Source organism: Ostrea edulis, chromosome 1 (genome assembly GCF_947568905.1).
Source record: "Ostrea edulis chromosome 1, xbOstEdul1.1, whole genome shotgun sequence".
NCBI classification, from domain to species: Eukaryota; Metazoa; Mollusca; class Bivalvia; order Ostreida; family Ostreidae; genus Ostrea; species Ostrea edulis.
The window spans coordinates 89,583,627-89,608,635 of NC_079164.1; the positions used below are offsets into that span (position 1 = coordinate 89,583,627).

Here is a 25,009-nt window from a genome sequence, read left to right on the forward strand (position 1 = left end):
TATTGATAAATCAGAGATGTCAGACTGTGTAGTGTACCAGTATTAGTCTTGTTAACATATTATTTTATAGATTTGTTCCTGATGAGAGATGTTCCTATTGTGTCTTATAAAATTACCCACAGCCCCACCTCAAAAAGCAAAACAAAAAGAAGTATTTTGACCTATTTACTTATATGACATATCGAAGTTAGCATGATTACCAAAGAAGGGTAGATTTATTTCACGATCCTGGCATAATGATTGTGTTAATGAAATTTAAGACTTCAACACCTAGCAGGAAAAGGGGTGAAGCGTTGATTTTACTAGAACACATCATTGACACCATATGTATCGGAATATTGGAACAGAAATAAAGGTGGGGAAAGCATGAGAAAAAAATCATTTCAATTTGGTGTCATTTCAACTTGCTGACTGTGCTAGTCTACTGGGTGGTGTCTCTCAGATCTGTGGAGAACTATTCCATGTTTTGAAGAAAAAAATTGGTTTGATAATCAAGCCATGGACACTAACTTATCGTGAAGAGAACCGAGATACCGTGTATTGGTGGACTATAGGAATGTGGAAGATGATGCTGAAATGTGGAGGGCATGGCATGCTGCTGCTAATTAATGGTAAGTTATTGGAGGGTTAAATGTGTGTATTTCCTGGGTATATCATTTTACCTGTAGTATCTCACATACATTGAGATCATCATGCAGCCAAGAAATTAATGATGTCTTTTACCATATGGATAAATGCAGTATCTGCTCCAATAATTATGTGCTGTCAGTAAACTGAGTTTCCTGAATTCAAGATAGCATGTTTTATCATTCTATGTAAAGTTAGAAGGTGTTGTTTTTTGTGTGTGTATTTTTTGATAAATGGTTTGAATTTTCTTTATAGTAATATAATAATCAATAAGGGATTAAAGGCTCAATAAATCCCTTGCGATTCCACTTATTACTGTTCCAAACTTCTTCATTCTTGTATAGAATCATTATAGGAATAAACAGATTATAATCCTGGCAATCTGTAGAGATTTGGGTTTCTCCATGATGATTTTACAGTAGAATTGCATTTTTTAATTGCTATTGGTCTGCATTTGTTGTCATCCATTGTTGTCAGTCGTACATTAACAATATAGTTTTAACTTTTTGATAACTATACAGATGTACTATTCCGAATCTTTGCATATTTGGTATGAAACATCTTTGGGACAAGGGGGACATAAATTGTAATTTCAGGATTTCTGCATCCCCAGGGCTATAGGGTCTAAATAAAAACTGTGAACAATTTTCAAAAATCTTCTTTACAACTGCACATATATCATGAGGAAAACCGAGATGAGTAGTCATGCAGAGCAGGAAGGCCTCTATACCAAGCTTGTAAATTCTATGATCCCTAGGGTAGAAAGGTTCCGACTCCATGAGGGTGGGACAAAAATTGGTAATACATGTACATGTACTACATGTATAATGTAGTGTGTATGTGTAAACCTTTGAATAACTTTTTCTTTAATGCTATTGATACTAACTTGAAAGTAAATGGATATTTGGAAGGAGCAGGTGCCCTTTACCAAAACTGTAAATTTCATGATCCCATTGGTAGGAGTTTGGGTTCCAGGGTGGGACCAAATATTGTCTTTATCACTTAATTGAAAGACTTCTTTAATTTTGCTGAAACTGCACAACAAACTAAATGCATATATAGGAAAAATAGAAAGGACTTATATACTGTACCAAAATTGTGCATTTTGCAACCCCAGGGTTCTAGACTCTAGGGCAGGTTCAAACTTGTTTTATAGTGTTAATTAATATAACATATTAATATGTAAAATATATCATTAGTATTGGCACTTTCAAGGGAATTTGTGTTTTTTAACGAATGCATCTTGTTGCATAGTGTTGCTGAATATCAGAATTTAAGTTAAATAAGCAGCACAGAAAATTATTAATATAGATTTCATAGCCCTTGGGGCTATACTTATATTGGTGACCAGTAAGGCATGTTGCTACATGAGACAGAAATTTGCATGATTTAATAGCTTTAATTCATGTTCATGTCAATTTTTAGAGTGTGTTACATGTATTTCTCCCCACAGGCACCTGAGGTATGGATATTACTACCCCCCCCCCCCCCTTTTTGATAATTTTTTTTGGTGGCAATAATTTCCCTGAAATGTGTGAATTCCCGGTCTATCTCATCCTCTTTCGATTCATGTAATCGTTTCACGCTTTTTGTAAGCTTTAGAGATTGGCCCTCTACCAGTATGATAAAATACACAAGGTATGAAACAAAAATTTGTAAACAAACAGGGGGTCCCCGTTTCGGGGCACATTTTCCAAGTAGTTACAGCGTTACCTAAGAGGCAAAATCAAAAGTTCAATGTCTGACAAAAAACTAAATTCACATTTTGTTCATTGACAACCCCCCACCTCCCACCCCCACCCCCATTCAAACTATAAATTTGATGAATATTCATCCAAATTGATTATCCAATTTCTGTTGATATTTATATCTGCTTGTCCTCAATAGTAGAGGCTGACATTTTCAAGTATTCTGAACACTTAATAAAAATTTAATCTTTTATTCCAGTATGAAACAGAAATTTTATTTTTGTATGATAATCAACATTGAATATATTACATATGGCTACATATAGCTTGAGAACTGGGGATTAATACATCCAAGGTCAAGGTCACTGCTTCAAAATTAGGGGAAAATAGTAGTAGCATTGCCTCTTTCCAGTTTTCAGTTGCAACTTGACTAGATCCATTAACCTTCCCATCTTTTCTTTCAAAATCTAAATAAAAAAATGGAACCACCATTTAGGTCATGTTAGGTGACTCAAGATCGGGACAAATTGCAATCAAAACAGCATTTCACAATTTTGAGCAATATATAGTCTAGCTTTTCATGAAGTTCTGAATGTGATATACTAGATAGGATAAGAATTACTAGTATGTTATGCCAGTGTCCAAATTGGAGAGATTTTCCCAATCAAACATTTTTTTGTCAATCTTATTCATGTTTGATTTGCAAGAAAAGAACTTTTATATAATGGCACAGCACAATTTATGCATCTCGGCACATCTGGACCTAGCCCTTAGATTATCTTGTCAATTGTAAATCATGGAATTCAATTTTTCTCATACTGATAATTAAATATTGAAACTATAAATGAAAAGAAAAACGATCTTGAAAATATATGAAATCATAAGGCCAATGGTTGTATGGTACATTCCCGGACTAAGTGAATAAATGAAGGAGAAAACCCATCTAATTATACCATGTAACTGGTTTTTTCTGCTGGTGCAAATTTTTGCGATTTGTCTCCAAAATATGTACATGTAATTTTTGCAATTTTAATTTTTACAATTTCACAATGACAAATTGTAAATGTTGATCACTGCTCCTGATTTCCTTAAAGTGCGAATGTACATTTCCACATCTGAGTCTAATTCATTTCCGAGTAGCATTTTTTTCCACGTTAGCGAGGGATTAATTCGTCCATATCACAATTCTCAGTGTCTGAAAAATCAAGTTTCCTTTTCCTAAATTTTAGCTCCACATTGTACTTATCACGCAAATTTCTTACAGTACTTTCACGTAGTCCTGGAAACTCCGACTGAAATCATTTAAGAATGGATGAAGTTCCTTGTAAATTGGCCTATCTTGGCTCTTTCTCCCGTCGAAAAAAAGTCATGTACTTTCCCCTCGGAGTCCTGGGTTTTTCAAAAACATCAGCCACTTTTTCGTTACACTCGGTAATTTTTCTAGGCGACATTAATTCACTTAATAGTCCGGTAGGGTCAGGAAGCTTACCGAGAGGTTTCAAATATTTCAAAAGGGCCAAGTTTGCAGGCACAAGTTGTGAATGCTATGATTTACAAGCACTGGTTACTACATGATAACAGCTGACAAGGTACCTGTATTACGCAATGAAGTGTTAAAATTGGGCCTCGAATGGGGAAATTTTAAGTGCAATATTTAAGGTATTTTTTGCTTTAGAGACTTCACAGCAGAATTTTGCAAAAAAATAGCACCCCACATAAAAAAATAGTTATATGGTATTTTCTTAACGTAGGGAATCACCATTTTACAAATAAAATAATTCCAAATTAAAATGATTGCAGAAAATGATGTACAAAGACAAATAATCAAACAAGAAGACATTCTGATGGAGATGAACAATTTTTATAGAAACTTATACTCGAGTAATAGGATTATAATATATTATAGATAAAAAAGTAGATGGTAAAAAAAAAATCAACAGAAGGATTAACTGGTAGTGATGGCTGAATTCTGTAAAATGTTCAGGGAGAAAATTGGGTTTTTAGCTCACCTGAGCTGAAAGCTCACGTGAGCTATTCTGATAGTCTGTTGTCTGTCGGTCTGTCTGTAAACTTTTTACATTTTCGACTTCTTCTCCAGAACCACCGGGCCAATGTCAACCAAACTTGGTCAAAAGCATTCTTGGGTGAAGGGCTTTCAAGTTTGTTGAAATGAAGGGTCATGTCCATTTCAAAGGGGAGATAATTACAAAAATGCAAAAATAGGGTGGGGTCATTTAAAAATCTTCTTCTCAAGAACCGCTGAGCCAGAAAAGCTGAAATTACATGAAAGCTTCCTAACATAGTGCAGATTTAAGTTTATCAAATCATGGCCCCCGGGGGTAGGATGGGGCCACAATAGGGAATCAAAGTTTTACATACAAATATTTAGGGAAAATCTTCTTCTCAAATACCACTGAGCCAGAAAACGTAATATTTACGTGAATGCTTTCTGACATAGTGCAGATTCAAGTTTGTTCAAATCATGGTCCCCGGGGGTAGGATGGGACCACAATTTACATACAAATATATAGGGAAAATCTTTAAAAATCTTCTTCTCAAGAACCACTAAGCCAGAAAAGCTGATTTTTACATGAAAGCTTTCTGACATAATGCAGATTGATTCATGTTTGTTCAAATCATGCCCCCCGGGGGTAGGATGGGGCCAGAAAGGGGGATCAAAGTTTTACATACAAATATAGGGAAAATCTTTAAAAATCTTCTTCTCAAGAACCATTGGGCCAAAGAAGTTGACATTTACATGAAAGCTTTCTGACATAGTGCAGATTCAAGTTTGCAAAAATCATGGCCTCCAGGGGTAGGTTGGGGCCATAATAGGGACTAAGGTTTTACATGCAAATATATATGGAAAGTCTTCAGATATGGGCCAAGGTGACCCCGGTGAGTGATGTGGCCCATGGGCATCTTGTTTTGTTGTGTGATCACTAAATTATGGATTTGACCAAGGGAAATTATCATCAACACAAAAACAAGGAATTATAACTTGCATACCCAAAGAGGGAAAATCAAAATTCTCTGCAAACAACTGGAGACCCAATTTCTTTACTCAATGTTACAGATATTAACTTGGCTCAGTTTGTATAGGAAGAAGAATAAAAACTGTACTTAGTAAAATTATTAGTAAGGACCAAACAGGTTTCATACCTAGAAGGTACATAGTAGAAACATTAGGCTTACATGATCTAATGAATTATACAGAAACTAATCTTATTTCTGGAGAGCTTAGTGTAAGTTATGGATAGATTTTGAAAAAGCCTTTGACTCTGTTTCTTGGAAATATATTTACAATACTTCAATTTTGGACCTTTTTGTAGTTGTATTACAACATTCCACTATAATTTTTTATTTAAACAATATTTATTCAAATAAATCGGTGAGATTAGGCAGTAGGCTTAGCCTGTATGAGCCATCTCCCTAAAGACCATGACAGGTCAGGATATGTACATGTACAAAATTGTATAAAATTTGCAATTAATTTTGGGTTTACATGTACATGTATATAAAAAAAGACTAAACAACTGTATAACATTTGCACATAGTACAATTATATCCACTATAATACAATTTCATGTGTGTCGCAAGCAGGCTTTTTATCTAATTTCTTTAAATTAGGATGTGGCTCTAGCAAGGGGATCTGCTATCACCTTACATATTCTTATTATACACTCCAAAGTTTAGGCTGTAAAAATTAGAAATAACCAAAGTTTAAAGGAAATTCTAATTAATATCACACAGAATCTATAATGTCACAGTACCCAGGTCCTTGATGGATCTGAGGAATCATTAAGAGAAACTATGAAAGAAATTGATGAATTTTATATGTTTATCTGGTCTAAAGATAAACAGAGAAAAAACTCAGATTGTATGGATAGGAAGTAAAAAAAAATTTCAGACAACAGATTATGTTCTAATATGAATTTCAAATGGACAACTCGATATAAACTATTGGGAATATATTATGATGTGAATTTAAATTTTTTTTTTAATTTGAAATTGAACTATGACCAAAAAAACTTGTGAAGATTAAGTTGATTATTGACCTGAGTGGAGTAAACGAAAGTTGACTCGATCCACTTGGGAAAATAACTCTTGTGAAATCACTCTATAATCTCGCACCTAAATCACTTACTTATTGCTTTACCAAACCCAAATAGTGTTTTTGTAAAAGAGCTTGATAAATTTTATTTGAATTGGTCTGAAATTCAAAATCTGATGAAATTAAAAGTTGTCACACAAAAGTATGCACCTGGACTAAATTTAAAAATGGTTGATATAGATTGTTGATGTATATACCAAAGGACTAAAGTCTACATGGATAAGGGTATTGGTTATGGAGGACAATTCAAAATGGAAAATTTAGTCTTCTAGAAAATAATGTAAACTGTGCAAAATTAATGATAACAGGTTCTGACTTTATATCTTACAGGTAGTTAAAAATGTAAAGAATGATTTTTGGAGGGATGTCATGGCAACTTTTAAGGAAATTCAAGAAAAAATTGAGATATTGGCAGGAGTATAATGAACCAATTAACCTTTATGGAGTAATTATAAGTTCAAGATAGAAAATCAGTCTATGTTTCATAAAACATGGTATGATAAAGGAATAAAAAATGTATATGATCTACCTGACGAAAAAGGAGAAATATTAAAATTTTAAGATATATATTAAAGGAGATTTAGCCTACAAATAAATTTTTTAACATATATTGGTATAATACAAGTTGTAAGCTGCAGATATCATATGAGAAAGTATAACTTTACACATTATGAATCAAACTATTTATTTTAACAAAGAAAGGTTTAAAAGCTATGTACGTGTACTCTTAATAAATCAGATATGCACATCCACAGGAGAAAATAAACCTCTGATAGAAAATGGAAGGCATTATCTTTTACCTGTCATTCTTGACTACATTGGATTCCAAATTACTATGGTTTCAATAGAAACTTAAACACCACATTTTTAATTACTAACAGCTACATATATACAAATTAGGTAGTCTAGAGTAAATTCTAAACTATGCATCTTTTGTGAATGGGAAGAGGAAACAATTTGACTATTTACTTTGGACTGTGCAAAAGCATGATTATTATCAGAATTTATCAGATATTGCAATTTAAACAAGATAGAATTAGAATTTAATGATAGAACTTTTATATTTGGTGAAACAAAACGAAGACATTTCATGTCATTATATTAATTAAAATATCTCTATAGGAATAGATGCAAAGAAATCAGCTAGCAGTTAAAGCCCTAATAAATGATTGGAAACAATGGTATCATTTAAATCATCAAGTATAATTATAAAGAAAGAAATGACTTAGATAAATTTAAAACGGACTAGATAAAATGGTCCCCAATGGCCATTAGTCAACTGACTGACTCCCTCCCCCCCCCTCTCTCTCTCTCTCTCTCTCTCTCTCTCTCTCTCTCTCTCTCTCGTAAAACTTCATCACAATCATCAATCCTACTAGATATCCTAGTATTTTCTCTTTCAGTTCAAATGGTAAAAGCAGTGTTGAGATTTTTAGTCAGTAAAGGTCCATGCCAAAGTCACAGGGTCATCAAACATATAGTTTAGTTGGTAAAGCCATAACGGCACAAGGAGTTCACCCTCTCTATATATGAAAGCTTGAAAGTTTTCACTATTTAATGTGCAAAAATTATTTTTAAAAATTGCCAGAATTTTTTGTTTTTTGGGTTTTTTTTAAGCCACAAAACACTTTTTTTTTTACCACAAAACACAAAAGGTTCCCTTCCTCACATCAACACTTTTGCTAAATGAATATTCAAGAATCTATAAATAGATGCAATGTAGATTGAAGTTTCTTTGAATGAAATAGATGTTGAAGAGGTTGAATGAAATTTTTCCAGTTGCAGCAAATTCATGATAGTATGCAGTATGTGAAAATATTGCGAAAATGCACTCTATTAAGTTGTCCAAGAATAGGTGTTGGTTTAAAGTAGCATTGGGCTCAGATGATCATTGTGGCTGGGCTTTGGTCTCTGATTTCAGGTTTTTGCCATTTATTAGCATAACTTGATCATTTGTAGTTTCTTTTGTCAGTCAAGCTGCCAGATTAGAGGCTTATATTAGCTCACTGCAGGCTTGATATGAATGGTTAGGTTTGAACGTCACTTTCTTGATGCGTCATGAGAGGGTTCATTTGAGACTGTACCTGTATATATAATTGCTTCCTTTTTTTGTTTTGGTGTGTGTGGATGCTGAATTACAAATATAGCAGGACTGTGATATTTTCAGCATGAATGTGATGTATCAGCACATTCTGTAAGTCAATTTCTCTACAGTTTTAGCAGGAATGAGAAAATAAATAAAATTATGTGACATGTTCTCACTCATGAATCTTTCTGTTCTATGAGTATCAGAGTGTTGAATGCTGTTTCATGATGCTCTTCACATTCAGAGTCATCTACAATATCTACTTGCACTATTGTAAGGAGGTAATTACACCAATTTAGATAAAAAAAAATAATATTTTCATGGCTGTCATTTCTTGCATTTGCTCTTATAAAGTAAATTTCATGATCCCCGGGGTAGGGGTTCTGACCCCAGGGCAGGGCCAAACTTGTTTTATACAGTGTTTATGTGTAAAACACCTAAATAACATCTTCTTTAGTGCTATTAATGATACTATATTGAAACTAAATAGATATTTAGGAAGAACAGGCAGTCCTTTACCAAAATTGTAAATTTCATGATCCCAGGGGTAGGGGTTTTGGTATCGGGGTGGGGCCAAAATGGTCAGTTATTAAATGTGTGAACAATTTTTAATTTCTTCATAACTATTGTTCCAATTCTTTTCAAATTTGGTATGAAGCATCTTTTGGAACAAGGGAGACATGAATTGTAAATTTCAGGATTTCTGCACCCCATGGGCTTTAGGGGTGGGGCAAAAACTGCCCAAAATTGACCAATTTTCAAAAATCTTTTCAAGAACCACACTCGTGTAAGAAAAACTAAATTCGTAAACTAGTGATGTAAAGCAGAAAGGCCTCTACCAAAATTGTAAATTTCATGATCCCTGGGGTAGGGGTTCTGACCCCAGGGTGGGATCAAACTACTACATAGTGTTTATGTGTAAAACACTTAAATAACATCATCTTTAGTGCTATTGATACATGTACTATATTAAAACTGAATGGATATTTAGAAAGAGCAGGTAGTCCTTTACCAAAAATGTAAATTTGATGGTCCCAGGGGTAGGGGTTTTGGTATTAGGGTGGGGCCAAAATAGTCAGTTATTAAATTTTTGAACAATAGACATTTTTATCTTCTTTTTGATATCTACTATACCAATTCTTTTCAAATTTGATATGGAGCATCTTTTGGACAAGGGGGACATGAATTATAAATTTCAGGATTCCTGCACCCCATGGACCTTTTTGGCAGGGTAAAAACTGCCCAAAATTGACCAATTTTGAAAAATCTTCTCTAGAATCGCACATGTTTAAGAAAAACTAAATGCATTGAGATATAAAGCAGGAAGGTTTCTACCAAAATTGTAAATTTCATGCTCCCCGGGGTAGGGGTTCTGACCACAGGGTGGGGCCATGCAAACTTAGTATATAGTGTTTATGTGTAAGTTTGCTGATGCTGTATAAAATCTAAATGCATACTAAGGAATAGCAGAAAAAGATGTACAAAAAATGGTGAATATCACAACCCAGGGTTTTGACTCTAGGATGGGTCCAAATTAGTCATATCCTTTAATTTTTTAATGTTAATACACTTATTATATTATGTGAAGCCTTTCATCAGTGTATGCACTTATGAGGGCATTGGAGTTGTAAGAACACATCTTGTATACTTTTGCTGAATGTTAAAATCTAGCTTAATTCAGAACAGGAATTTTTTTCTAGATTTCATATCTCTTGGGAGTAGTAATAATTTTCACTAGTACTCAGGTGACTGATAAGGCCCGTGGGAGTGGTGATAATTTTCACTAGTACTCAGGTGACTGATAAGGCCCGTGGGAGTAGTGATAATTTTCACTAGTACTAAGGTGACTGATAAGGCCCATGGGCCTCTTGTTTTATGTTGGTTTTTTATATTTTTACTCAATCTGACTAAATTACAGACCTATATTATATATATATATATATATAATGTAGGTCTATATACATTAGTCAGATTGTAATATATAATATAAGTCTGTACTTTAGTCAGATTGATTTTTACTTTATTTCAAATTATGAATATACAGTCTACTCCGGATATAACGAAATTCAGGGGACCGACCTGAATTGTTCATTATATCCAAAGTTCAATATAACCAATCCTGAACTAAACAAATATTGCTACTGGGGGATTTATTTTAACTTTAAAAAACCCAGATATTTCAATATAACCGACTTCAATATAAGTGGAGTGGACTGTATTAGGAATCACTGTCTAGTTTGTTAGGTATGTGAAGTGATTATAACTACAAGAAAAAAACGGGATAATTTGATAACAGCTTTGCTTAGCTGTTATGCATATATCATGTATTTTATTGTAATTGATAATCCCCTCACAGACTAGACAGTGATTCCTTAATTTAACCACACAGTGTCTGTCTCATCATTTTGATACAAACACTGTTCTTTTGAAAAATTGCCTGTGGCCGTATACCTGGACGATATTTTACTTCTTCTCCCAGAAAGCCATGTCTACTGAAGCAGACTGTAATATGAAACTAGATACCAAAGGTCTGCAGTTCTCAAAAAAGCTCATTTGTTGAAATTGTTTCTCTCACCCCAAATCATTTCATTCCTTTTTAATATTATAAAGAAGATAAATAGCTGTAAATGATATTTATGTTATTTATCAACTTTGAAATGATTGCACATGCTTCAAAATGTACACTTGGAGCCTACTTATATTAGCAGGTTGAATTTTTATCCTGAAAGCAAAAATTCAGGGATCAATGTAATTTGAAGATTATAATTGTTTAAAATTTGGAAATAAATGCATAAAATTGTTATTATTTACAGAAAATGACGTGTTTGAATCAATTTAAAGACTACATTTTAATTCTTTGAGATATGTTTAACAAAACAACCTTTTCTATATATGTAATGTTAGTTTGCTTGTGGGAGGTATTATTGATTGTTAACATTTGAGTAAGTGGTTCTTGTAAAAGTTATGACGTACAACATAGTTCTATGGACGTTACTGTATACGTCATTCATATGTCATTGATTTCTACAGGTTGAGTTTGAGAACCTGAGTAATTGGCTTCAGGTGTATATATATATACACAACATCATTAAGGGATTCTTATTGTGTGTCTGTCATTGTTTCCTATAACATTTAAATATACCATGTTTATGCAAGATCAAGCAAAATTATGGATGCTTTCTCAGTGAGTTTCAGTGTTTTTGAAGTTATGCTTAAAACCATGAATTCAAAAGTTTTTGGCATATGAATGGTTTAATACAAATTTTGTGCCCTAATTGATAACATTTTCTTTACTTTGGGCTCTTGCATTTTATTGCACCTGATTCATGATTTCCCAGTAATAATTTTTTTGTTTTTGTAGAACCCAGTTTAAAATTGTATTCTTGTTTCAGACGACAGAGGCATATATATGGATTGAAGTCAAGATTAACAGATGAAGACTCTAGTGATCTGAAAAACAGAGATGTTTTACCGAGACAAAGACTGTTCGGGTGTTCATTGGACTACAGTGAAGAAAATGAACTAGGTTTAAACTGGCAAAAGGACTTTGAATCAAGTATGTCAAGCAGTGCAAGGACTAGCTCATCGTCTCCATCTAGTGGATATACCATCAATTCAGGTAGGCAGACCCCAGACAGACCCTTGTCAGAGTCTAGGACAACTTCTGTTTCAAGTCTTCGAAGTGACTTGTCAGAACTTACTGCAAGTCCAGTGGCTTCTCCTCAAATTAGGTTGCATAATCCAATGCTAGAAAAAATACTGATGGATTCGGCAACTTTGCAAAGCATGAATCTCATGACCACTGTTCAAGATTGTTCCTGGAAGAAAAAGTCTTGGGACAGGCAATTGGAAATGAAAAAAAAATTGAACATTTCAAAGTCTTCAAAGATTCGAGATTTGGTGTTGCCTGAGGAAGAGCAGGAAGAATATCCATTTGCAAAATATACTTTTAATAAGAAGCCGGAGAAGATTACCAGCAGTAGCTCAGAAGTCTCTATTGGATCCAGAGACTCCAGTTTAAGTCCTTGGGACTCTACTACTTCAGCAAAGTACATTCGCCATGTTAGACATGGATCATCAGCAAGTTCACTGATCAGTGAAGATTTCTCTAGTCCAGAGACAGGTACAAGCAGTGGTTCATTTGGTACCAGTATTTCTTCCAAACAGTCTAACATAGGCACTTACCCTCCATCACCTGAACAATATTATTCCACTCCAATCTTTCCACAGTCATTCCAACCTTATAATAAACCATCTTCCAGTGTAATGTCTCAACAGCCTGCTTTGAATGAACCAGATGAAATTCTGTGCAATCTTGGATTTGGGGAGGGATCAGAAAATTTTCTTCCAGAGAGGTTTGCACAAGATTGGCACAGGAAAATCCAGCAGTCAAAAATCAACCAAGTTAAGCAACAACTTGAAAGACTACAGATGGAATTTCATAATCCATATGTTTCAGGCATGGAAAACATAAACAATCCATCTTTTGGACACACAGCCCCGCAATGGAAAAGTCAGGCTGACCTGTGGCAAAATTATAGCATGAATAACCTTGGTGCTCAAGCACAAAGGCAATACATTAATATGTCACAGTTTTCTCCAGATGATAGAGAAATCCAGGAGAGAAGAAATTCTGATGGACGCTTGAGTATCAGCAAATTATATGAACTTTTGAAAAAAGAAAATCAACACTTTCAAGATCATGACTCAACAACTTCCAAAGACATGAAAAGAAAACAGTTTGCCTGTCAACGCCAAAAGTCTCTTCCAACTTACTTGGAAACCTTGGCTGAAGAAGATGAAAGTCGTACTACATCTGGTAAAGGAAAAAGAAGCAAGATGGAAAAAGTACTAGAGGCACATTCAGAAAGTATTTCTTCTGACGAGAAGTCTAGGAGCCATTCTCAAGATGTGAATTCTGACACGAGTGATTCTGGAAGCAGCAACCAGGAACTGCAAGAAAACAAGATTCAGAGTCAGATGCAATTGAAACACGTGGTCCCCAGTATTATGATCTGTCAGAGTCCAGTCAGAGATCATATAGATTCAAAAGACAGTTTGGAAGTAGCTAATATTCTGTCATCTAGTAGTGATGATGAACGAAGAAAGAACAATTATAAGACTGAGCTTCATTTAGAACCAGCTATGCTTTCTATGGTGCTACAGGATGCAGACAACACTCCATCCAACCAACTGTTGACTGTGATGAGATCCAGTGGAAATGGGGAGTATTCAGAAGACAGGCTTCACCCAGCCTCACCATCATCTGCCTCTTCTGTCTCGCCCTGCCCTTTTTCTCCTGTGACTGTTATTGAGGTAAACCTGGACAATCAGAACGACAGCATTGATACTGAGGAAGGAGGAAACTCAAATCAGAGTGGTAGTAACTCTATGGATAAAGATAGTAATCTAGGGGACAACCAAATTAATGTGTCACATTCTTGTGGAAGAAAGCTGAAAGGAAAAGACCTCCCTTTAAAACCGTCTTTATTGGTAAATCCTTCAGAATCTTTAAATGCAGTGGACTGTAAGTTGAATTCAGTGAATTCTGTATTGTCGTCTGCATCATTTTCTCATAAAACATCTATGCAATCAGATTCTTTAGCATCGTGTGAAGCATGTGTTCAGACAGAGGAATTGAACTTATCACCTCTACTAAGTTTTGGTGACTTTGATGGCTTTTTGAAGAAAATTCTAAATGGTGAAAATGATCATCTGTACATTGCAGAGGACAAGGAAATTCAATGTGATCTGAACAGAGAAAGACACTGCATTAACTTCATGACACAGAGTTCTGGGGACAATTCCGAGCAGACGTCTGTTCTTCAGAGTCGCAGGACCTCAGTCACGTTTGCTTCGCCGGTCGCTAGCATCGTGGAGAAGACGAACAGTTGTAGTAGTCAAGACAGCAGTAGTTGTGTAAGCACAGAAGTACAAACAGATGAGGACTACAGTTGTATTTGTAAGAAGAGGGACCCTGGGGAGTTACAGAACAGTGCTAAGTCCTTCCTGGGGCTCACTGAGGGGTCCTACAATGTTAAAAATGATGCAAACTTCTCTAGAATTTTCTCTTCTAGTTTTTGTGATAGCATTTCAGAAGAACAAATGCATGGGAGAGGAAATAATAATTTTCTGTCTCCAGAAAGTTCTGGGTATAGTCCATTGGAGATCACACTTGATAGATTGGAAAACAAGGCCCAACATTGGAGAAATGTTATATCTAAAAAAAGTGTTACATCTACGAAGAATGGGGATTATTAGGGACATGTACAGTAAATAACTATTTTTTATTAAGTGTTTTTTATTGTTAAATATGTTGAAATTATGTGCATTCTTAAGCAAATGTCACTGTATGTATTTTGAAGCATCGAAGTTGAACAACGTGATGACAAATGTATGATTATGGTGCATTATGAATTACTATATGATTAGGTCTTTAATTATTAATGAAAGGATGACAAGAATTATAATTTGTTTACATCATGTATTTGATTTTTTTTATGCTGTTTTATGCTATGAGTGCATGTAATTAATTTATAAACTTTGGACAGACTGATAGAAGAATTGTTGGATTAACCATGTCATGTTTTAGGTGAGAATGATATTGATTTCAATAATCTCAGGCAACCCAAATGTAATTCACTGTCTACCTGGCGACCAATGGACTTGAGGGGTTACAAATTAAGGATTCACAACTTCCAGTGTCAGTTCATTAGAGATGGTTAATGTTGTCATCGGATGTGCTGGTCACATTTCTGATGTTACATTGTGATGTTTATATTTCTGTAAATTAAATATCTGGTGTGCTAATTAAATCACTGTCAAAGTCTTTTATGTTTACACATATACAGGTTAATGAAAATAGAATTTTCATATAGCGATACTAGAAGTCGGAGTAATGGTACAAAAGTTGAGGATAGGCAGAATACAAAAGACAAGGATGATATTGATTTACTTATATATTACAGTAGCACTAAACAAACTATACAGATTTAAGAAACATCAATATCACAACACGAGATGTTAGATCTGGTATTTCTGTCTTTATAAGTATATAATGTACATGTAAGTATTGTATTTCCCTATTTTCCATGATTATACAAAGAATGCCTTTTGATGAGGTCAGTTCCATTTTCAGGACTTTTTGCTCATTCTATATTCAAGAGTTTGTGAATTAATCCACAAAACAGTAGGGAAAAAATGCAAGGAAACAAATTTCTCATTGATTACTCCTGTGGAGGAAAGATCCGGATTCACTGGTTAAAAATTGGCAAAACCTTTAATATCAATAATTTTCCAATTCCAAACTTCAACTAATGAAGGATTCTATTAATTCCATCTCAAAAAGGAAACCAACCAAAATATGAAAATAAAATTTTAATTCTTGCAGGATGATTTTATGTAATGTACATGTTAAATGATTGGAAAAATAAATGCCAATTTTTAGTGCTATTAAATTATTTTAATTTCTTTCAAAACTTTGCGATGACAACCACAAGAATACGTTTATTTTCAGCCTTATTTGTGATATAGCTGGTGTTACAGTAGCGATATCAAATGTCTTGTTGATGACATGGCACAAGTTTAATAATGATAAATGACCAAGTAATGAATGATTATAAACTTAATTACCATTACACACGGAACAAAACAGATTTTGTAACTATATTTCAATCTTTGAAACAAAGAATTGAAGATCCTAAGGTTCTTTGAGTGTGCTATCTATTCTTATGGCTGAGTACTTAGTTAAGCATTAAACAATTACGGTGCTGAAGATAAAACAAAAGCGTACAGAAATTGGTGTTAGGAATGTCTCTAGCTGCAACATAAGTGTTGTGTGTCCTGTTGACAGACCCTAACTCTGTCCTGCTTCACCGAACAATAAGCGGTTGATTACAAGATACGGGTTTTTTAATTGTTCATTAAAGTTACAATGTACCTGCTTATTAATGAGAAATAAATGGAAACCTGTGTTTGGTGAAAAAAGGATCCAGTGTTCTACACTCGTAAATCGTTGAAATGAGGTTTTTAGGGTGAAATCAAAATTGGAAGGTTAAACATGTTAAAAGCATGTTGGGTCTAGATGGCTCCTGGTGGCATATTGGATACCTTTCTCAAAACAGGGGCACCTTGTGTGAAACCTGTTTCCAATAGTGGCCATGACTGTTGACTGAGGAGTTATAGTCTTTGCGGAGGACATCTTGTCAAAGGACCTTATCTACAGAGAGATGGATATGCCTGTCTTTACCTTAATCTACTCGTAAATATACCAGTTTGTACATCAAGATGAATATATTGAATTCTTCTGTGTATACTCTGTGATAAAAGGATTTTTTCAGGAACATTCAAGTTGTTCTTATGAAGGATCATTTGAAGTGTTTATTGGAGCACTTTGTTTAACATTGATCTATGGTTTGCTAACTGTTTAAGTACAAAACAGTTATTGGATTACACTAAAATTTGGGTGATGAAAAGTGAATTCTACTAAATCCCTCTGTGTATAAGAATTCTGGAATTTCAATCATGGAAATTCATGTAAATCAATCAGCTGATGAGTTCCTGACCACTCTGAGACAGTCCCTAAAACGGATGCAAAACATTCGACAAGCAGAACATACAATTAGCTTAAGATTTCGTAGTTCTTCATTGACGGACCTTACAAAAATCAACAGGTAAGGCAACTTTAACCCCAACAAACAACTGTGAAAAATCTCAATCTGATCTTAATTGGCATGTGTCATCAAATAGTGAGGTAGGATTCTTCCCACGGGGATATTTTATTTGTTACCCAGCTTCAATGATAAGTTCAATGTAGCAGTTTTTGAAGAGACAATAGGCTATAGAGGATTATTTCAGGTGTCAGTCATGTTCCCCACCAGATTTATGGTAACAGTCGTATAGTATGTACTATATACATGTACATTTAATTAAAAGGATGACTTTGCTAGGTGTGTGGCTTTTTCTTAGAAGTATAGCTGTCAGCAACAATTAATGGGGGTGAATGACTAAATAGCAGTATTAAATGAATTGCGAATTTTCAATATGTTATTATTTGAAGATTGTGTTACAAAGAAAATGGGTACATAAGATATTTCTACATGATCTGGGTGCATATTAAGGGATGTAGGAAATAATTATTCTGATACTAAATTTAAAAAAAAAAGGTCTCCAAAATTGTCCACAAATGGTCACAGATGGCATCGCAAAAAATAGTGACATTTTTGGAGATATACCTTTAGTCCTGAGACCTCTCTCTAGGTCTATAATCTTCCTCCTGTAAACCCTGTTCTAGAGACCCAGAATCCATGGAATTTACACATTGGTCTGTTAGATAGAATTCTCTGCAACACCGATCAAAATCTTGACATCCCAATTTGCCTAAATTAATTGAATGAAATTTACATTGATATAAGAATCTATGATTTTTTTTTATTGCTATTAGGTGTCACTTTATAAAAATTGTGAAATATATGATAAAAAATATCTTGCACTCAATTCCTGCAATATTTTGCCTTTTATAGTGGCCATCTCGGGCAATAGTTTAATTTTATGTGTATACCTATATTTATTATATACCCATCAATGTATCGTTCTTTGATACTGTGGATTTCACAGCGTGTGATCCGGTTTTCCTGATCACCACACTGTGGTTTTCTGATTCCGTATCAGTATCCTCTGAAACTGATGATGTCACAATGACGTCACAATGCATCAACGCAATGTTATTTGTGGAAAATATTGACTGCTTTACAAAACAAAACTACATATACAAAGCATAATTTCATGGTATGTCTGTGTTTTTGATAATTTGGATTACATTAATCATCTTATAAATGTGGATTTAAAATGCAGAACGGGGTATATAATAAATTTATCATTACTACAGTAACTTGATCAGAAGAGTTGGATCACGTCTCGTTGACAGGCGCGGATCATCAGATCAAACTCGACGCTTCGCATCTCGTGTGATCTGATGATCCGCGCCTGTCAACTCGACGTGATCCGACTCTTCTGATCAAGTTACTGTAGTAATAATATATATATATCGTCACTGGTACATAAAATAGAAGTGTAAAACATATTCAAGAGGATTGTCATCCTTCACATGTAAAAGCTCAGTAAACATCTTCATGATTATTTGATTGTTAGGGCAGGTGCCCTATAGTAATCATTCTGTCCATCATCAGCACTTTCTATGGACTGAAACAACTTATTTTACCTTGGGAATATTTTCCTGAATTTTATACATGATACTTGGATTGGACAGAGGAAGAACCCTTTTATTGAGCTTGTCAGTTTCTAGTTTTAGTCAGCTTTTGTTGCATTGACTCAGAAGAACATATGGCTTTACACTAAATGAACAGGTAGCTATAATGTAGGCCAGTCTATTCAAATTCTGTTTCAATTTAAATGGTTTAAGAAATAAGTTGTCATTTGTACAACTTCGTTAGGGAAATAGAGTTCTTTTGAAATAGTATACTTTACATTTGATCAGATACCGAGTGTTTCACATAGCAATGTAGTCTTTCTGGCTGATGGAGAATGATAATTCATATTTAGAATGTGTATAGTCTTTATATTATGATATTTTAATATGAATATTTTAAATGATTTGAAACCCAGAAAAGATCACTGAATTGACTCACTTGATCATAACATCACAATTAAATCATTTCGTGTTGTGATTTCTGGAATAAATAAAAAAATGAATAAAAAAGGAAAAATAAATGTCTATATGTTTATATCAATTAATCTTTATAAAATAAACTGATCTACCATAAAGTGTACTGTACTTATTATTTCCATTATTTGACAGTTTGGGTAAGCATCTTTTTCATTATACCCAATTGACATAAATCTTATTGGAAGTATAGGCAGGGTGCTGATCACATGGTTGAAATAATAATTGTATTATTCTCTAATGTCAACTCTAATGTCATAATAGTGGCTGTTGTCACTTTACTAAAGCTATGACATCATAAGCCTTATTTATTTGATATGTTATGTGTTATAGGATATGACATTACAGCTATTTGTACATTGTGATGTCACAGTGATAAGCTTAGGCTTTCATACCCAAGCAAATGAGAAAATTGCTGAGGGGTGATTTTTTTTATTCTCCCAATTTCTCCACTAATTCTCCTTCAGAAAAAGTATTCAGAATAAACTATTGATTAATAAGCATTAATAGTAATAAGTACTATTTATGTGTAAAGATATATTATGATAAAAGGCAATAAGTAATGTGAGCTAGAGCACAATGTTTAATGCTGCTGTAGGTTAACATTGAGGTGAGCTGGAGTAAGTTCAAAGTATGTACTAAATGAATTTAGTACTTATGCAATATGATCTAAGCATATTACAAAATAAACCATGCAGTGTGGTGTCAAAAGTGAGTTTTATTTCACCCCTGGAAATGAAGTATGGAGTGCTGATATACATGGGAATCACCCAGTCAGATTCAATGAAGTCTCTGTCTGTGTCTCCATCTGTCTTGCAGATTGTGTCTAAGCTATAGCCTTGTAACAAAGGAACATCAGGTGCTCATGCTTTTCTCATAGACTGCTATTATGATCTGAGGATGTGTCACGATCCTTACACAAGATCACTTGCTTAAGTTCAAGGTCAGTAGAAGATCCACATTGAATTTTATGTCTGAACCATGTCTTATAAGAAAGCAATGCCATATGCTAACACTTGTCACAAAGGTTGCTGAAGATGCTAGTCCAAGGTCACTTGTTCAAGGTCAAGGTTACTGCTTTAAAAAACAAAGTTTGAATCTAGTGTGTTGGCTTTAACTTGTAATGTAATAAATTTGTAATAAAGAAAGATTAGGCTGTCTAAATGAGCAAATCCTACCATCAGCATTCCTAGGTTTTGAGGCAGTGAGAAAAACTGGAACGTTGAAGGATTTCCCAGCATATGAAAGGTGAAGATAACAAACTGATCAATCTCATAACTCGTATAAGGAATAAAAATAGAAAGTTGGGTAAACATGGACCCCTGGATATACCAGAGGTGGGATCAGGTGCCTAGGAGGAGTATAAGCATCCCCTGTTGACTGGTCACACCCGCCGTGAGCCCTATACCTTGATCAAGTAAATGAAGTTATCAGTAGTCAAATTCAGTCCAATCCTGTTTCATCACTGTCCCAATAAATCCTGACATTTTCCAGTGCCATCCAGTTAATCTTCATATTATCTTGAAGTTTTGCAAGGATATCCCAAGAACAAATTTCCCCTCATATTTTTAAAAAATTCTGTGGAGAATTCTGTGTCAGACTCCTTATTTAGACCTTGGTTTTAAGGTTTCACTTAGTGGACCAGTTACTGAATTTAAGGGGATTACACCTCGTTCGTGTTAAAGGGGTTATATTTTCAGAATGTGCTTTAAACTGAACCTATCTGTTTGAACCATGCAAGTTTCAAAAACCTCATGGTTGTGAAGGTGTTTCGCTGATAATTTCAAAATTAAAAGATCGAAAAATTTAAAGCAACAGTGATATGGGTTGATTTCAAAGCAATAGGTATGCATGTACCAATAGATGTAGGTTGACACACCATAAAAATTCATGGATTCCTGAACAACCATTAAAAAAAAACTTCTCAAAAGATTTGATGTAATATTGGAAAACATATGACAGTATGTCTTAATCTATAATACTTAATATTTTGTTCCTGTTGAATTGCATTTGAAACTTGATGGATGGTAATCTATATATGTTTTGTTATATTATGTTGATCATGTGTGGACAGGATTTGAAAATGATGCTCCATTGCCCCCATTTAGCTTCAGTATGAAGTGCAATGCTGGAAGCTAAACAGATTCCACTGAGATGTGATTTTGATTAAATATTGAATCTCTCTCCTACTCAGTGTTCACCTTGTCACCAATATAATACAATTGGACAATTCAATCCTATCAACCTGAAACTCCAGCATAGTCTAAATGATTAGATGGATTTTACAGATAGTCATTTAAATATCGCAGGCTGTATACAACATAAGTCTATCTCATGGAATCCTCAGCACTGCTAGACTAATTAAAGAACACGGAGACAAAGCATACTCGATGACTAGATTCGTTGACTCTTTCCACACAGGCGGACAGAGTGTACAGATATGTTGTATGGAGGTTATAGGTGCATTCAACAGGTTTTAGCTGTGACAGTAGATGTTGCACTTGAGCATATGTTCTTAATTAAGCATTGATTTTTTTCGGCATGGATTATTGACGGTTATTAACCAGGTTTAATTTGTTTGTAGGCCAGTCTCTAAGAAGGCTGAAAGACCAAATGCCAGGATGAACACAGAAGAACTGGCTCAAGAATCAGCCAGGATTCAAAAAGAGATGGACGAGAGGAAGACCCGGGGTAACCCCTCCCGCCGGGATGAGAAGTCGCCCACACGTACTGCCATGAACCTCTCATTTTCTGCCATCAACAAGGTTAGTTGGGAATTCTGCTTCAGTTAGTTATATGATGTATGTTGTTTAGTGTTGCTGAATACACTCAGTGACTTACAAATTCATTATTTTGTAACATCTTTCATGGAGCTGAACTGAAACTGACAGGCACAAATAGCCTTTCTGTGATCAAAATCAAGGAGTGCAGTGACGTGATATATTAACAAAGGGTCATTGAAAAATATAGAATTTGATATACTCTGCTTTAGTTACAAATGTACATGTACTTTTAAAAGTCACTCTTCCTATAACATGCAATTCATACTTAAAGAATTCAGAGATGTGTTTAATTCATGCAATATTAGATTTATAATTTTACTTGAAGTCCTAGAATGCTTTATTGTGTATTTTTACAGTAGTGATTAGTAATGACAGCCCTAGATTTAAACTCCATTAATGAATGACCTCTCTTTTCACAGTCTCCTTCCTATGAAGACCTGCGATCACAGCTACCTCCAGGTTGTCCTACTCCCTTAACGGGCCGATTTAGCCCCTCTCCTCAGGAAAGAGCAAGCCCCTCCTCCAGTCCTTCCCCACCCAAACAGAAGTCCCAGATAGGTCGACCGATGGAACTGGAAGCGCAACCCAGTTCTCCTAGGGACCTTGAGAGGAGAACCACCTCTGCTATGGATAGACCCAGGAAGTATTCAGATGTACAAAATCCAAACACATCAACGAGGCATTATTCTCCTGACAGGACTGCTGATATTCAGTAAGACAGAGCTTTAAAAATGTTTCAGATGAATCATCAATGTAATCATGTAATGATGAGTGTTTCCAAGCAGATTTGCTTCATTCACCATGTCATTATAGCATGACCTCAATACAATATTTCTCATTATAACAGAATGGATTCACCCACTATGACAAGTTCCCCAAGAGAAAGAAAATCTCAAATGCCAGACAGAGGGGAACAAGCTTGTGTGGAAAACTCCCGAGAACAAGAAAGAAGTCAGCAACTGGTCCGACCCAAATCTCGAAAACCAATCGACAGATACGATGATCAGGACAGTGATTTCAGTGATGCTATTGACAATTCTTTGTATGAAAGAAGCCCTACTAGTCATACATTTAATCCTATAACCAGTTCTCCTATAGAGAGAGGGAGAACTCGAAGTCGTAGGTCAGATGCTTGTGAGAGTCCTGGCCAGCCAATGAGTAGGAGTCTCTCAGAGAGGCCTTTCTACAGTCGTTCTCCATATAACCACGAGAGAAGCCAGACTTCACCTGAGAGACCCGGTGTATCACATGAACCTCAAAATGTTTCACTGGGGCGAATCAGTCCCATCCTCAATGGGAGGGGCTCACCAAGGAATACAGAGGAAAAACTGGTAACAAAAATATTCACTTTTAAAGTTTGTGCTACAATGTGTGATAATTTTCATGAATATACGAAGAATGTTTTTACTATATAGCACTTAGATGAATATATTTATTGTATCAAGTTTCTGTTTATTTTTACGTGCTGTTGCAGTCTGTTTCCTTCCAAGATTATCCACCTCCTGTGCAAGAGGCTGGGAGAGCTGTAAGTACTGATACTTCATGAATGTATGTTGGTTGATGGCCATATTCACATTATAAGTCTGTCAACTTATTGAAATCCATATCTTTTCATTTCAGTCGCCTACTTATTTGGATCTTGCTTACAACAAAGAAAGGCCATCATTTCGCTCTGAGTGGATTTCCAAGGGATTGCCTTCCAAGGTGAATGTGAAGTATTAATTGCATGGTTTGAGGTTTCATGCTTTAGAAATGTACTTGATGAAGATGGTGTACATGATGTTTTGTTTACCATTTACAGTCAGAAAATGAGAAAGAACCAAAGACCTTGAAGAGAACTCTAGTGGACCTGAGGACAGCAGAGAAACAACTGAAAGAAATCAAAGCACTGACTGAAGATGCCAGGCAAGTTCCCAATATAACCCATCAACTCTTGAGAAGAAGCAGTGGATCTTGCTTGTTTAAGAAGCACTTAAACTCAAATACTATGAACTGTTATGGAAGTTCCTTGGATGAATTACATTGTTTCCAGTTTCATATCCGTATAACATGATTCTGCAATGTCTGTCATATTGGTTTTATATTTTTTTCTGTTTGGTATTCATTCAGGACACAGTTGATGTTAACAGAATTTAAGAGGGACAATAAGCAGAGAGACTATGAGAGAATGAGTGAAGATTTAAACAGGAGAAAGAGGGAACTGAAAGGTTATGAGGATCAGCTCCGGTCCAGGACAAGTGATATTCTACAGATAGACCAGAGCCATCTGGATGATAGGGTGTGAACATTTGGAACATTTTATCTGACATAAGGTCTATGACCATTGAGTAAGGGATGATGCATATCTATGATACTGAAATTAGAAAACTGATTTTTGGTGACAACAAACCTCTGAAACTAAAAATTATTTTATGTTCCAGTGCTTGATCTTGATCTGTACTAGATAAAATTCATGATATGGTATTGGATTACAAGTGTATTTACATTTGTAGTTTAACAAACATTTTTTTTAAATAATGAAAATGAAATTAAACTAAATCTATGTTTTTATATTAAATGTAAATGAATACAACTTACTGTATGAAATGCAATTTATTTCCACAATTTCTCAATGTCCAAAACAGTTGGAACAAATTGTGTAGAGTTTTATAGGGATGGATAATATATCTTAACTTTTGAACATCATAGAAAATTTACAAGTCCCTCATTTTTGGGGAATTTTATATTGGTACTTCGTACAACCAAACTAAGCCAAAAAATATCTATTAACCCATGCATCCCTTTTTTTGTCCTTAAGTAAGCCATGTCAGATATTTTTTGCAATGAAATACAGGCTGTCCAGCGGCCCTAAAATTCCTAAAAATTCCTAAATTTTTTCAGTTTTGCTAAAATTCCTAAAAAAAATGTAAAATTCAAGGGGAAATCCTAAAAAAGCCCTTATTTTTCATGTCAATTCCTACTTTTTTATCAGTCTTGAAAAATCAAAATGCATTCATACAAAATGTGTGTTATTAACGTAGATTGCAGTTC

General features: G+C 34.7%; 2 protein-coding genes across 17 annotated transcripts in view; both read left to right on the plus strand.

The window, feature by feature from the left end:
* LOC125675218 (trichohyalin-like) overlaps positions 1-25,009 on the plus strand; it is an 86,660-nt gene that overhangs the window by 30,940 nt on the left and 30,711 nt on the right. For all 16 annotated transcript variants that reach the window (XM_048912786.2, XM_048912768.2, XM_056165202.1 and 13 more), the window contains 7 exons: positions 21,781-21,961; positions 22,399-22,691; positions 22,827-23,310; positions 23,454-23,504; positions 23,600-23,683; positions 23,781-23,884; positions 24,089-24,257. In XM_048912786.2, coding sequence (XP_048768743.2) covers positions 21,781-21,961; positions 22,399-22,691; positions 22,827-23,310; positions 23,454-23,504; positions 23,600-23,683; positions 23,781-23,884; positions 24,089-24,257 — 1,366 coding nt within the window. The remainder of the gene's footprint in view (positions 1-21,780; positions 21,962-22,398; positions 22,692-22,826; positions 23,311-23,453; positions 23,505-23,599; positions 23,684-23,780; positions 23,885-24,088; positions 24,258-25,009) is intronic.
* On the plus strand, positions 3-16,500 carry LOC130054706 (uncharacterized). Its single transcript, XM_056165237.1, has 2 exons — positions 3-611; positions 11,908-16,500. The coding sequence occupies exon 2, from the start codon at positions 12,074-12,076 to the stop codon at positions 14,774-14,776; it is 2,703 nt and encodes a 900-aa protein (XP_056021212.1). The 5' UTR covers positions 3-611; positions 11,908-12,073; the 3' UTR covers positions 14,777-16,500.

What these genes read in the sequence shown, in the direction of transcription:
- LOC130054706 (XM_056165237.1), top strand. Translation starts at nt 12,074, where the DNA reads ATGTCAAGCAGTGCAAGGACTAGCTCATCGTCTCCATCTAGTGGATAT.